At 38.0% G+C, this 14680-nt stretch overlaps 1 protein-coding gene across 2 annotated transcripts in view; it reads right to left on the minus strand.

Annotated features, from left to right (window-relative positions):
- Positions 1 to 433: 433 nt before the first annotated feature.
- Positions 434 to 14680, minus strand: part of LOC125297523 (immunoglobulin superfamily member 1-like) — a 74458-nt gene continuing 60211 nt past the window's right edge. For both annotated transcript variants that reach the window (XM_048247906.1, XM_048247905.1), the window contains 6 exons: positions 13298 to 13564; positions 7238 to 7356; positions 4483 to 4628; positions 3293 to 3443; positions 2909 to 3043; positions 434 to 1558 (listed from right to left, as the gene is read on the minus strand). In XM_048247906.1, coding sequence (XP_048103863.1) covers positions 1526 to 1558; positions 2909 to 3043; positions 3293 to 3443; positions 4483 to 4628; positions 7238 to 7356; positions 13298 to 13564 — 851 coding nt within the window. In that variant the 3' untranslated portion in view covers positions 434 to 1525. The remainder of the gene's footprint in view (positions 1559 to 2908; positions 3044 to 3292; positions 3444 to 4482; positions 4629 to 7237; positions 7357 to 13297; positions 13565 to 14680) is intronic.

A 14680-nucleotide genomic window follows, 5' to 3' on the forward strand; every position in this document is an offset into this window, starting at 1 on the left:
ACTATCTCTTAACTCTGGAAACCAGCGAGCAGACTGCTTGTATTACATTTTTAAGATGGGCACAAACTTCTAATCTGTTAGTTTGAAATGGTACGGTTGAAGAGCGCTCCGTGCATTTGAGGTCTGTGATTGTATTTAATTTGAAGCAGATGGCTGATGTATTTAAGACAGGCTACAGTATCCCATCTACACAGTTACTGAAGGCTTTACACTGTACTTGTTACACATTACAATAGAACATAGCACACAGGCATCATAACAAAAGCAAGGAAATTTACACCAGTGATTGAATAGGTTGTCTTTAGAAATGGATACTTGTTTTACAGTTTTATCGTTTAGAAAGCCAGATCGCCCTGAAGTATATTAAGCAGGCAGCTGCTTAACCTGCCCCCCTGATGGTTCCTAAAGTTCACATGCAGCACCAACACAGTGGTTGCGTTCATTTTCATGTTTTATTCAAAGTAGAGAGTAGTCAACTTATATACCAACCGCAACATTGGATGATCCGTGGAAACAACCAAACATGAATGAACCGTACACGAATATCGCCTTACAGGTTTTTTTTCTGTGCCAATTGCAAGATGTGTGTGTGTGTGTGGTGTTTATTCTTACACTATATACACTAACTACTCATTCAACATACTCCAGATTTGCACACAATTGTCAAACAAATGCAAAAAAATGAATCACTTGGAGAGCAGACTAATGGATTGTTGCTAAAACATTCTTATTGACCACAATTTAAGCAATGCAGTAAGTATGCAAATAACTAAACCTCATGGAGAACAGGAAAATACACTGTTGCATTGTTGTTATAACGTTCATATAGACCACAATTTAAACAGTGTTGCAAGTGAGAAACCAATATCAACATTTTGAACACTATCAGAAGTATTTGGCCAGAATACTTTTACACAGCATAAGACCATCACACTGTGTGTATGAACATGAGTGTGTGTCTGGAGTTCCTGCAGCATGAGTGTGTGTGTGTGTGTAACATGTGTGGCTGTGCCAATACTGTATGAGTAACATAAATACTGCTCATATGATCTGACACAGGAGCACTGAGGAGTTACCCTGGAAATCCAGAGTTCTCACGGGAACAATTTGAATTTTCTCAGCGACTCACTCTGGCAATGAATAATGATGCTCATTACATATGTCCCTTGTCTCATGGGGCACCAGTCACATCGGTGTATCTGATATATGGGGAGGGGGCAAATATTATGGCAGTCTGTATTATTGTGTCTGGCAGAATAACTGTGATGAAACCAGACTCCAGGACTTGGCATTATATCCGAGCAGGATCATGATCTTGCCCTTTCCGCTTGATGCTTTTATAGGCCACAGCTATATGAGCTCCATTCCCATTCCACTCAGCCTCCCAGTAGCCGAGTTCAGACAGACCCCTCTCTACACAACACCTGCTGCCATTCAAATCGCTCTGGGTGGTCAGGATATGACTGCTCCTCACTGACAGGTGTCACCTTTCTGTTCCCCTCAGAGAGAGAGAGATATCTGTCTGCTATGTTTGGGTCCAGTGTGAGCTCACAGACATCTGCAGACAAGAGGAGAGGAGAGAACATCAGAATATGGGAAGGGGCAGCTGCTGCTCACACACACACACACATTTTTTAAATTGGCCTTGATTTTCAAAAAGCCTGTTTTCATCTTCTCATTTCACCATGTGGACAGTTAACATGATTTTTTTTTAATTGTACCATATATCATTCTGAATGTGAGGATCACCTGTCCAAAATGTGGGCTTGTTGCTGAGTTTCTTTATTGAGATAAGATGTTTGAAAAATATTGTCCACTGAATTTGTACTGGATCTGCAGTACCACTTTGCACCACATGCGGTGCTCTTCTAATACAATGGAAGTCAATGGAAGAGTAAGAGAGTCACTTGTTTGCTGCACATATCCAATCTAAACACACATTTTATGGCTCATTGTTGAATTGTTTCAAATAATTATTAGCCTGGCGGGCCATCCTATATCATTGAGATGTATAGTCTGGCATCGAACCATTCACCTCGCTTAATCCAAGGGGCGGGCAGAGAATTGTCTTTCAAACTGCCTAGGCATGCAATAGGCCAGCGCTACGACCATATCCGTATCCGGTCGACAATACGGCAAATACATCCTTCTTCGAAAGGAATGACTTAAGTGCATTGTGTTGCTCAACTTTCAAAGAAAAGCACAAGTCCAACTCCTCCAAAGTTGGCGCTAGCGCCCGATTCAAACAACCGCTTCTCTAGCCATATAGCCATCTTCCTTGTTGTTCACGTCGCTTGGGATGTCGTTATCCTGTTAAGCCATTTAAGACTCTCTAACGAAATAGAGCGCTGTGATTGAATAACATCCATGGTGTTAAGCCAATAGAAATTCCTATGGTTCGATACTAGACGTACATGCTGAGCAAATGAATTTGCCGCCGCTAGGGTGCGTCTAGATTTCTAGGCTAAATAATTATTGCAACATACAACATACTCATAAATAAATCTTATTTAGAGAAAATAAACTGATCAAGTAAATTATACACACATAAGACTGACTGGTCATCATACATGCAGAAAGATAATTTGGCATAATTGCCATCTTTGTAATGGGTTACTCTCTTACTCTTACAAGATATAGTCACAAACAATGGAAGTGAATGTATCTTATGAATTGTTCTATCAGCCTGTTGCTTTTTTAATCTTTTTGCTAGCAAATCTGGTAGCCTTTGGCCCCTCTTCATAGGATTGTTTTAAAAATCTAATCTTCATTTCAGTTTCTATGCTTAATGTTTTATCTATATTATCTCTTCTTTAATTTGAGGCAATGATGAGGGATCTTAAGTAAAGATGTTTCCTTCGTTGGTGGCAAGTCTATTTGCAAGTGCTAATGAATGCAAAGTTGAAACCTGGATGCTCTTCTCCAGTCTGCCGATGATGTTGTTCAGTGCCTCAACGTCGTCCACTCTAAACACATGGTCTGGTGAAGATGCGATTCTCCTGAGCTCATCTTGTGCTGACTTACTGTTGAAGGCACTTCCAATCTGCCACATAAGGAAGAGCATTAGCATCTCACATGAGGGGAAATTATCTGACAAGGTTGTGTACATCACACCCAGACAAGTCTGATGTTGGATTTTAAGAATCAAATGTTCCTTAAAGTGCAAGGTGCTACCAACACCAAGATCACAGAATCAACTGACAGCCCAAATACTGTCTGTGCTGTGCTTTTAGGTGCAGTGGATAAAAATAAAACAGTGGATGTTCAGTAAACATTAGTTAGCACATCATACCCCAATAGCATATCTAGTAATATGTTTTTCATCAGCCAGTGCCATGACACTGGGATAGCTTGAAGCGTCGAAAGATTCCCCATCTGTGAGGACAATGAGGATTCTATGGGCATCAGGTCTTGCTCCAGCAGAAGAATCAAACAGGTCTTTCCTGAGTAAATGAGTTTGGATTCATGATATAAACATCAAATGATCATAGACTGTACAATTATAAGTTCTTTGTAAACAACAGACACACAATTATTCACAGTTAATTAATGAGCATTGTCCTAATTAATAAATAAAGAAAGAAAGATACATAATTTAGCTAAAACATAAGCTAAATGAGTTTATTGCAAATCCACATGCAGTTTTTCTACAGATTGTAAAAAGTGGTTAAGGTCTGTAGTGAAAGCCTGGTGGAGGAGTTTAAAGGTATTGTCAGCGATTCTGAATGACAACACATCTGTTGATTTCTTTTTCTGTTTTTCTAAACAAACACCAAGGAAACACCAGTGGACACACTACAACAATGGCTTTTCAAATATAACGAATTATTACAAATCTAAGCATATTTGTAATTAAAGGAGAACTCCGGTCAATTTTAACATAGAGTCCAGCTAATGCAGCCAAGAAGCTACAAAGCTACGCTCAGGGAGCATCACTTTAACTGTGCCTCTGTGCCTATTTTTTTTTACTCAAAATGTCATTACAAGTTTTGTGTTACTTGAACAGGGTCCTTACAAGACACAAAAATGTGTGATAAACTCAGTAATTGTGAAGAAACAGTATCAATCCAGTGTTCATCCAGGTAGTCAGGGCTCTACTGTATGTTAAAAATGGCTGGAGTTCTCCTTTAAAACAAGCAAATTTGGCTGCTGATACATTAAACAAATCTGTCTTGATATGATGTCTTAAAATAGATTAATTATCTTAAAATAGATAATTTTCCCCATTTATCCAAACTCCTGCCTACCCCATTTGGTGTTTGGCTGTACCAGCTGAATTAGGCTTGTTTGTTTCCAGTTCACAGTCACAGTTTTTTTTTACAGTGCTCACAAAATGTGAAAAGAGTGGATTGTGAGGAGAATGACTGAATGTAACAATAAGTGTTAGGAGTAGCCTAGAATCGCTGACAGTTCCTTTAACAGGGCAGTTGAGATAGATAAAGGTCTCAGGCCAGACAACACAAATCTTCATGTAAGACTTACACAACGGTCCGGACAGCATCTGCAGTATATGTGGGTCCATCTCCTCTCTGCTTGATACTGTCCAACTGATTTTCCCATCCTGTTCTCTGAAACTGATGAAAGGCCACATGGATGCTGGTTGCTTTGGAGTACTGTGCAAAGGCAAACTGCAGAGACAAAAAACATAAAATGTTCAGCAGATTGCGTAATGTCCTCAGGAAACACACAAAGGATATCTAGACTGTTTATCTGGATGCTTTATTTAATTGATTGAGAAAAGACTGTCGATTAAATACAAATGATTTATCACTGCACAACAAAACATATATATATATATATATATATGTAATATATATATATATATATATATATATATATATATATATATATATATATATATATATATATATATATATATTAGGGCTGTCAAAATAACTGATTAATTTTGATTAATTAATTTGAGAAAAAATAACTGATTAAAAAAAAAATAACGCAGGTTAATCAATTCCGTATGACCTTTGACCCCGAGCCGTTGTAGTCAGTAACGATTAGACTGTAAAAAGAAGGAGAGAGAAGAAAATGTGCTGCCTAGATCATTGATTGAAACATTTACTTTTAAAAAACGGCCTGATGCTGTTGATTAAAATAAAGTCCTCTGCAATGTCTGCAGCAAGGAATTTGCATATCACCGGAGTTCATTAACTTTAAAGTAGTGTTAATTTTGTCACCTATTTTTAATTTAGTCTTAGTCTTGTGACGAAATGACCTTTTTAGTCTTTGTCATATTTAGTCATTCAAATATAATTTTTGTTAGTCAAGTTTTAGTTGACTAAAAGTCTCGTCATTTTAGTCTAGTTTTAGTCAAAAGAAAACTAAAGGTATCTCAGTCTTAGTCAGTTTTAGTCAACACATTTTAGTCTTTTTTTTATAACAAATTATTTCTGATTACCATTTCAGTCAAATAGTGTTTCACACATCTCAATTTTCCAACAATATTGTGTGTCCACAGGGCTACTCGTCTGTTATAATTACTCATTCTGATTTTTTGTCAGTCAGTATGTTTACATGCACAGGTAAGTTGAGCTACAGTTATAGCTCGGCTGGGATTTGACCATAGACAGTAAAAGATTTGACTGGACCACTGTCATATTCGTAGACCAGTGTTTCTCAAAGTGTGGTCCGGGGATCACTGGTGGTCCATAAGGTATCCCAAGTAGTCCGCGAGCAGGCGTGGTAAAATATAATATAGATGAGTTGTTTGCAATATTGAACCAACTTTGTAAAAAAAAACAGTTCTGCAACTAAGATTTGCCAGTTTAAATCATACAGTATGAATCCACACAATAAGCAAAGTACAAAGACAATAAGCAAGGTGGTTCAGTAGGCCTATTGTGTAGACTAATTATAGGCTACTGTTGAAGTAGGTCTAATCTTTTTTTTTTTTTAGATAGGGTTAGTTAAGTGGTCCTGAAACTGAAAAGGTTTGAGAAACACTGTCATAGGCCAAAGTATTAATGTTTTACTCTGCCTCGCTAGATGGCGATATCTTAAACACAACACATTCCCCAAACAGACTCTCCATCTTAGCCATAGCTAACTTGCTAGCGAACTTTCCATATTAGCTTACTTGCTAGCAAACTTTGCATCATCAGTCTAACTAGTTAAATAGTTGACATTACATGATAAACATTTTCGTATGGACATTCTGGGGGATGTTAATTTGTATGAGAGAAGCTTCAACTTCTGGGTATGTAGCATTGTGGCATAAAGCTTAGGTAGTTAGCTTGCTAACTCTGGCAGAAATCTCCAGTGTTCTTGTTCCATGTAGTTTCGTGTTGCAGCCACAGGGTTGCAGCAACAGCACGTAGACTGTACAGGAAAGCTGTGTATGAACTCATTCGGAATATTTTGAAAACGTAACAGCTAGATATTCTGTCTTCTCATTTTGTAGACGAAAATGAAGAGAGATTTTATCTTAGTTTTTATTTCATGCAAAACATTTTAGTCTCGTCTTTTTTTCGTCAACAATAATGCATCTTAAGATAGTCTTAGTCAGTGTTTCAGGACATTACTGCCGTCTCGTCATCGTCTCGTCTTAGTCATGAAAAAAAAGGTTGTTGACGAACATATTTCCTCTCGTCTCGTCTGACGAAATTAACACTACTTTAAAGTCGCACATCAATGCAAAGAAATAGTGTTGACATTGAGGGGAGTGTTAATTTATTTTCATTGTGTCCCCTAGATTATATCTGTGGCCTGAAATACCTTGTATATGAAAAAAAAAAAAACTTCTTCCCGAAGCACTTTTGAATTTATTTCCTCAGCATATTAGGTCATATCATAGATTATTATGGCCATTATTAAAATAATAATAAAAAAGACTTTTTGAAGTTTAATGTCACTAATGCTGATTATTCAATGATTCATTTGAATTTAAATATTTAAAATACTTTCACAGCAAATATTATATATGCGATTAATTTAGATTAATTAATCACAGAGTATGTAATTAATTAGATAATTTTTTTTAATCGATGGACCGCCCTAATATATATATATATATATATATATATATATATATATATATATATATATATATATATATATATATTCCATATATATATATATATATATATATATATATATATATATATATATATATATATATAATCCAATTATAATAATGCAATAACACAATACAGTATTATACAATTTTTCTTCAATTGTGTTTTAGCTCTTGAACCAACAATAATATTGAATCAAGAGTCAGACTTACTGCGGTGTTAAACTTCAGGAGACTTCTGGTCACATTTTTCACAAACGTTTTCATGACCAAGAACTGCTTTGCTCTGACACTCCCAGATCCATCCATTAAGAAGACAATATCAGCAGGGTCTGAGGAGGGAACATTTTGTTGATGTTTTTACATTATTACAATATGGAATGTATTCAAAAGTTTGCTGAAATCCTGGCCTTCACTGTAAATGTACTTTATTGCTCATAACTTACATACAGCAGTAATTATGATCACCACTATTGGTTATAGGAATTGTCAACAATTCCAGCGTAAGCTAGGCTTTGCTATGTGGCTCCTCTCTCTCTCCCTCACTCTCTCTGTCTCTCTCTCTCTCTCTCTCTCACACACACACGTACACATAAACAAACAAACAAACACAAACAAACACAAACAAACACACACACACACACACACACACACAGGAACGCATGCACACACATACTTGCAAGAGTAGGAACGGGGTAGGAGATGGAGACAAATTGCAAATTGACAAGCATGATTTATTTTTGCGGAGAGAATGCACAAAACTGAACGGTTATATCGATTATCCTAGCTACCACCATAGCAACTGCATTATTTTGCATACCAACCACCATATGTACCCTTGCAACACCCTGCATTTTGGCTTATTGGATGTTGTGTTAATGCAGATAAATTTTGATCCTTGTGCCCGATTTTCAAAAAATGAGGTACTGTTGCAATCCTTTTGGGGAACTGGACCTGGCAAACTGGAACTTCATATTGCAATATGAATAGCAATATGAAGTTTATATTATATTGCCAAACATGCTTATAATATTAATCTCTGAGATGAAATTCTAGGAGTGAAGATATATTGTAATTTAGTTAGCTTAGTATTACTCAAATGCTTAGTACAGTTGACCTTACATCAGTAAAAGTAGAGGATTGGTGTTTGTAGTTTGAACAGTGCTATTATGAGGCACCCCAATAAATCTGCCATGCATGTAGGTCATCAGTGTTGTATAAAGTACTAGAAAGCAATACTTGAGTAAAAGTACAAGTATTGTACTGAAAAAGACTTTGGTAGAAGTGAAAGTTACCTTTTAGAATATTACTTAAGTAAAAGTCTTAAAGTATCTGATATATACTGTACTTAGTATCAAAAGTAATTTTCTGATATTTAATGTACTCAAGTATTTGAAGTAAACGTAAAAAGTAAAAAGCAAGCGGTTTTATTTTGAACTTTTATTGTGAACTTTATTTTGGCTTTCTTATAGTAAAGCGTAACGCATATTCAAAGAATTTTCTTCTTTCAAAGAAAAAAACAGAAACAGAAATTTCACTTTTGTATGAACTTCAGGTAAAAATAAAAGAAATGACCTGCTGGTAGGGAGAACATTTCTAGGGCTTACTCCCCAGGTCACCATCTCACTCTCACACACACACACAGAGGCCACCTATGTCCAGCAGCTACTAATATGCCAGTCATTAGTTGAAACTGAAAAGGTGTCTGTTCATCTTCAAAAGAAGCTGGTCTTCAAAGTTGCCAGAATTCAGTGCCCGGGGGTTTCAGGCCCAAAACCGGCCCACGTTTTCCATAGTGGTGGAAATTGGGTAAATGAAGCAACATTTCAGCTCTTACTATCCTGTAGTTTTTAGTAGTACCATGGTTCAACAAATGTGTAAAGGTTAAGTTATATAATAATTCACCTCAACTGAAAGGTTAACTATAGTCGGGGTGGTCGTCTATGATAACGGGAGGTCCTCCAGTAGGTGCTCGTGCTTCCATGGCGGTTTCAGTTGTGCGTCCTCCTCCTCTAGCAACAAACAAGCGCTGGAATAGCGTGCGGAGCGTGCGTAATGCAATCTAGGAGCAGTGATTCGCCAAACCTCCCTTATTGCAGTCGCACACATTTTTTCTAATTTGATGTTTTAGTAACGAGTAACGAAGATGCTTAGTGGAAATATAACGGAGTAAAAGTATACATTTTATCTAGGAAATGTAGTGGAGTAAAAGTGAAAGTTGACATAAATTTAAATAGCGAAGTAAAGTACAGATACGTGAAATTTCTACTTAAGTACAGTAACGAAGTATTTGTACTCTGTTACATTACAACACTGGAGGTCATCTATTAGCTTGTATGGCGATGGTAATAGGTTTATGTCCTAGTCGCTTCTACTCCTCCTGGATTGACGTGAAATGTGTAAAGCCTCGCTTTATCACTTATCTTAGATTTCTTAATTCTGCCTTTGTGAAAATAAGAAAAGTTTGACTTATTTTAAGACATCTCATCCTGAAAACAAGCAAATTTGTCTGCCAGTGCTTTAAGCAAATTTGTCCTAAAAACAAGCAAACTTGTCTGCCAGTGCATTGAGTAGAAGTCTTGATAAGACTTCTTAAAATGAGTCAGTCTTCTTAAATTAAGTCAAAACTAGTGCAGTGCCCGTTCAAACATGCCATTCCTGAAGAAAAAAATAGGATGATAGGGAAACATCATTCCAGCTAAGCATTCAATAATGAATACTGAATATATTAGCCTATAATTAGTGTGGCCTCTAATAAACGTGTAATAAATTTAGGCATGCTGCATGTGACATTTTAGATCAGAATGACATAAGCCTAACAACTGTTTTGAGTTAAGGCTAAATGTGTGTTAAGCTTGCTGAATAACTTCCTAATACTGAAGACAAACCATTTTGTGGAATGATGCATCATTGTTTGAAATTTGCAACGTGGAATGATGCATCATTGTTTGAAATTTGCAATGATGTGACTTTAGCATAAGTGACGTCGCTCAGTCTGCCACTTGTTGTCTATGGGCCCTATCATGACATTCTAAAGTGCATCGTCACTCGTCAAAAGTCTATTCAAATTTAGTGGGATGTCCAGTTCACATTGGGAGGGGTTTCGTTCTCAAAAGTGGAGCGCATGGCGTAACAAGGTGACCCTAGGTCTTTTAATCAGTCATATGGGTGTGTTTGGGGCGTAACATAATTTTAAACCAATGAGAATGACATCTGTCATTCCCTTTAACTGCGCAACGCGCGATATGTCAGATAAATGCATCAGTATTTTGGCATTCAACGGCGCATTTGAAGGAGGCTGCTTGCGAGACCGTATGGAATAGTCATTCTTAAACCATGCTTTGCTAAAACCTAGCATAGGTTTTTCATGCACTCCACCAAGGAGTCAGTCAATGACAAGACAGTTATATGCAGTTACTTTCACTATTGACTGACAATGGGTTACCATCGAAAACATAGGCTGGAAAAAGCAACATTTACCCTAATGTTGCTCAAATGACTGAATAAAACAACATTTATCCTGCAGAGGAGTTGCTTAAATCTCGTGACAGTGCGTCTTCAGCTGTGCTCCATACGTGTCTCTCGCCTTCCCCTAATCACTTTTAACCGTCATTACCAATTTGCAAATGATGGTGAATAACTACTCATCATGAGATGTACAGTATTTCGTAATATCTTTATTCTAATGATGTTTCCTATTGTAATCGTGCAATTTGTAATGCTTTGCATGGACGTGCGCTGGTGTGCGTTCATGAATGATAGAAGGATGCGTGCACCTGCCAATATGACTGTTGACATGCGCTCTTAAAATAGCATATGAACAACTCGCCATTGACTTCTGACCAGGTTTAGGTGGTGTATGATAGCGATTTTTAGACAACGCGCTAGGCCCCTCCCTAGGTTGTTAATTGCCACACCCCTGGGCGCAATGCTTAAAAAATAAACGTGCAAAATACTGAATTAAACTTTGCGCCGGTGAATAACGAACTTTACACCATGCGCTGGAGCCCAAAATACAGCCCTATGTGTCATTAGCCTATCGCTCGTTTCAATTTGGGACCTTGCAGTCGGAATTGTCGTTTGTTTAGTCAAAGTCTCAAGTCCAAAGTAGCCTGGGCTATTCGAAGCGTCAGTTTATTACTTTTATTTTGAGTGGTCACTACATAACCTACCCGTGTTGGTTGGTGTGTTGTTGCAAAATCCGCGTAATCATTTTATGCAAGCAAACTGCACACAGGGAGTCTTTATTGTTGAGGTCAGACATGATAATCATCTTGCATCTTAACCCACAAGCGGTTCCCGAGTAATCCGTTTTTTAAATTGTGACTGACTATCATCAAAGTGAGACCTAGCTGTCAGCACACGATCCATGGGGTGGAACTCCCCTGAAACTGGTCCCCTTGGTAACAGTGCAGTGCAGCGATTAACGTCCTACGTAAATAAGCATATTTTGAAATATGCATTCAAAAATCTTCAAAATCGAGAGTGCACACCTTTGTGCCACGCGCGAGCCACATACGAAATCTTAGGTCAGTCTGACAAACGGTCAGCGAGATATGCATGCCACAGACACACACACAGATGCTTCTTGCTTTATAGATAGATGATCTTTTGAAAGAGCGATAGGTAAGTCTTTTCATACTAAAAACAATACCAAATAGATTTTTTGAGCTTAATATAAGATTAATAGATTTCATCTATTTTTTACTGTGCAATCCATCTCTACCTCCCACTGCCTGCATCATCACAAACACCTCCCACCCTGCCCATCATCTGTTCCAGTTTCTCCATTCAGGGAAGACGTTCAATCATACACCTCCAGAATGGCAGAGTTTTAACCCCCCCACCCCCGCCCCAACAGTTCACAGTGAGCAATATGCTACGACTAAGCTGACAGCACCACTCAGCCACAAGAGAGTATCTACATTGCAAATGTAATAACTCAACGGCAGTCCTTCAATAGCGTCCGGAAAAGGCTGGCTGATGCTGGAGCCATATGCACCATGCCCTTTCCAGGCAGTAATCTGCGAAGACGTACAATGTGACAGACTAGCTGTCTGTGTATATCTTCTATTATCCATGCTACTGCATTTGAGCTATGTGGCCGAGAATTACGTTAGGATAGACAAAGGTATTTTATTGTGCCATATGTGCTTGTTATATGAAACACTGGAGTGGTATTTTCGGTTCTCTATTGTATTCACAATTTATTTTATTTTCATTGCAATAGTTAGAACTAACTCTGTGTTGTCCAGTGTTAGAACTAACTCTGTGTTGTCCAGTGTTAGAACTAACTCTGTGTTGTCCAGTGTGAATTATCAAACTACTGAGTCCACCTTTTTTCTTGTTTTTTTTCACTTTCCTCTTTTGGGAGGGGGGTGGGGGTTAAAGTGGTATGCCGCAAAATCGAGGTAATTTCTTGTCTTTCAACTGCGGTAAGAAAAAATCCATATTGTCCCAAACATACAATCAATATCCTATACTGTCCTATACACAGGATTAAAGGTATCCTATGCAGGTTCAGGTATTTTTGGCGACTGCAGAGATCACCCTAGAGTCGCGATATATTCATATTTTACTCTGCCGTTGTAAACAGCCTACTTCTCGTGACTTGTTCCACCTGTACACAATGAAAATGTTTTCGTTGTGGAGGTGAAGGAATAATAACAGGCAAAACTGTCTCCAAAGAGCCATATTTACTGACAAAGTCATGTTTTGATGATTTGAGCCGCCACTCTTGAAGTTGCATGGCTCGTTCTTTTGTATAGCGACTCACTGTGTCTATGCTGTATGGCTATGCTAGGTGAACAATTCCCCTACTACAAGTTCATTTACCATCAAATTGGCTTTGTAAACATTATATTAAGGTGAAAATCTTCCATAGTGTACTTTCAAGGTGTTGTGGATGTCATTTACTTGATGGATTCCTACACGACAACATGACAACAACGGTATACAGCCTTTAGTGTCCCTGTCACTTAGTTATGTATTTTATCTTACGATTACATTTCAGTAAGGTTTGATATGTGATCTCTCTAAGAATATGTGGAACTGGGTCTCTGGCATTCTGGGAACACACTTTTCACTAGTTAGAGTTAAACTAACACTTTAACAGATTTGAAATTAAACTCTGATCACTAGTGTAGCACAAATATAATACTTTGGCATATTTGAAACAAGAACAAGAAGTTAACACTTCCTGGTGTTAATCATACGCGCACACACACACACACACACACTCTCTCTCACACACACACACACACACACATCTACCTTTGACATCAAGAGTTGTTTTCCCGCTTGGTTGTGATGATGTGGGTCTGTCTCTCCTCTCCCCCTGACACCAGTACTGGCCCTTGTGAGATGCAGCAGCTCCAATGATGGTGAAGGTGTTTCCCTCAGACACTGGGGTTCTGCTGGACCCCTTATACCACTTGTATGTCCAGCCACTGAGAGACTCTATCACACACTTCAGAGTGACCGTCTCTCCAGTGAACACAGGACTCTGGGGCTCTATAGTCAGCGTAGCCAAAGGCAGCTCTGCAGAGGAGTAGATGGAGAGAACAAGGAGCAAAGGAGAATGAATATGAACTGTTCTCATTAGATTACACAAGACCTTGGTAACAAAATATGAAACATGTCCATGTAATATTTTATTTATATACAAGTCTACAATTCTGACATGATACTGCAGCCGACATGGAAGTCTTTGGTCTATTACCTCTACACCCTCCACATGTGTACTAGTACTGGCCAGGGGCGCGTTCCCCAAAATCATAGTTGCTAACCTGTTAGCAACATTGTTGGTTGCAATCAGTGTTGGGCAAGTAACTTCAAAATCGAAATGTATTATGCATTACTTATTACTGTCATTTCAAAGTAATTTGTTACATTATAATATTACTGTCTCTGAATTGTAAGGCATTACACTACTATTGCATTACTTTTAAGTTACTTTCACCAAAATATCTGGAAATATGGATTTGCCATTCGAAATGCATTTTCTTACGCTCAATCATAGTCAGAATTTTGTTAAAAACCGACAAAAGGTCAAAGTCTGGTAAATTGTGATATAAATACTGTAATTCTAAGGCCTAGGCCTGCTCATTAAAATCAATAGAGAGCCTACTATATTGTAAATCAAAGCTTAAAGAAACTGTATGTGAGATTGTGGCCAAAACTGGTACTGCAATCACTTTCAAACTTCTGTAGAGCGGTGTATCCCCTTCCCCTCCCCTCTGACTGGCAGAGCTGGCAACACAGATGCCGAAACACTACTGACTTTGTGATTAGTAGATAGGTGGAGGGTGGCGCATCAGGCCAAAACACAACATGACAAGATCAATATCAGTTGAGGGCTGCAACTCCACTTTTTAAATGACAATATCTTGGCCAGACTACTGTTGTCAGTGATATAAGTAGTTGAAATAACATGATTTCTTAATGTCTACTGACATATCAGGGCCATTTATGATTAATTGAAATACATTTCTTACATACGGTTCCTTTAATAAAGACATGTCAAGATGGTGGCCTACTGACCATTTTGGTGCCCTAAGTGAGTGGTTTTGAGTGAGTGGCATTTAAATTGTAGCACTGCCACATCATTTTAGGATTCACTTTTCTTAAGGCTGTGTTATGAAAAAATAACCAACA

This window comes from Alosa alosa, chromosome 7, assembly GCF_017589495.1.
Source record: "Alosa alosa isolate M-15738 ecotype Scorff River chromosome 7, AALO_Geno_1.1, whole genome shotgun sequence".
NCBI lineage: Eukaryota > Metazoa > Chordata > Actinopteri > Clupeiformes > Clupeidae > Alosa > Alosa alosa.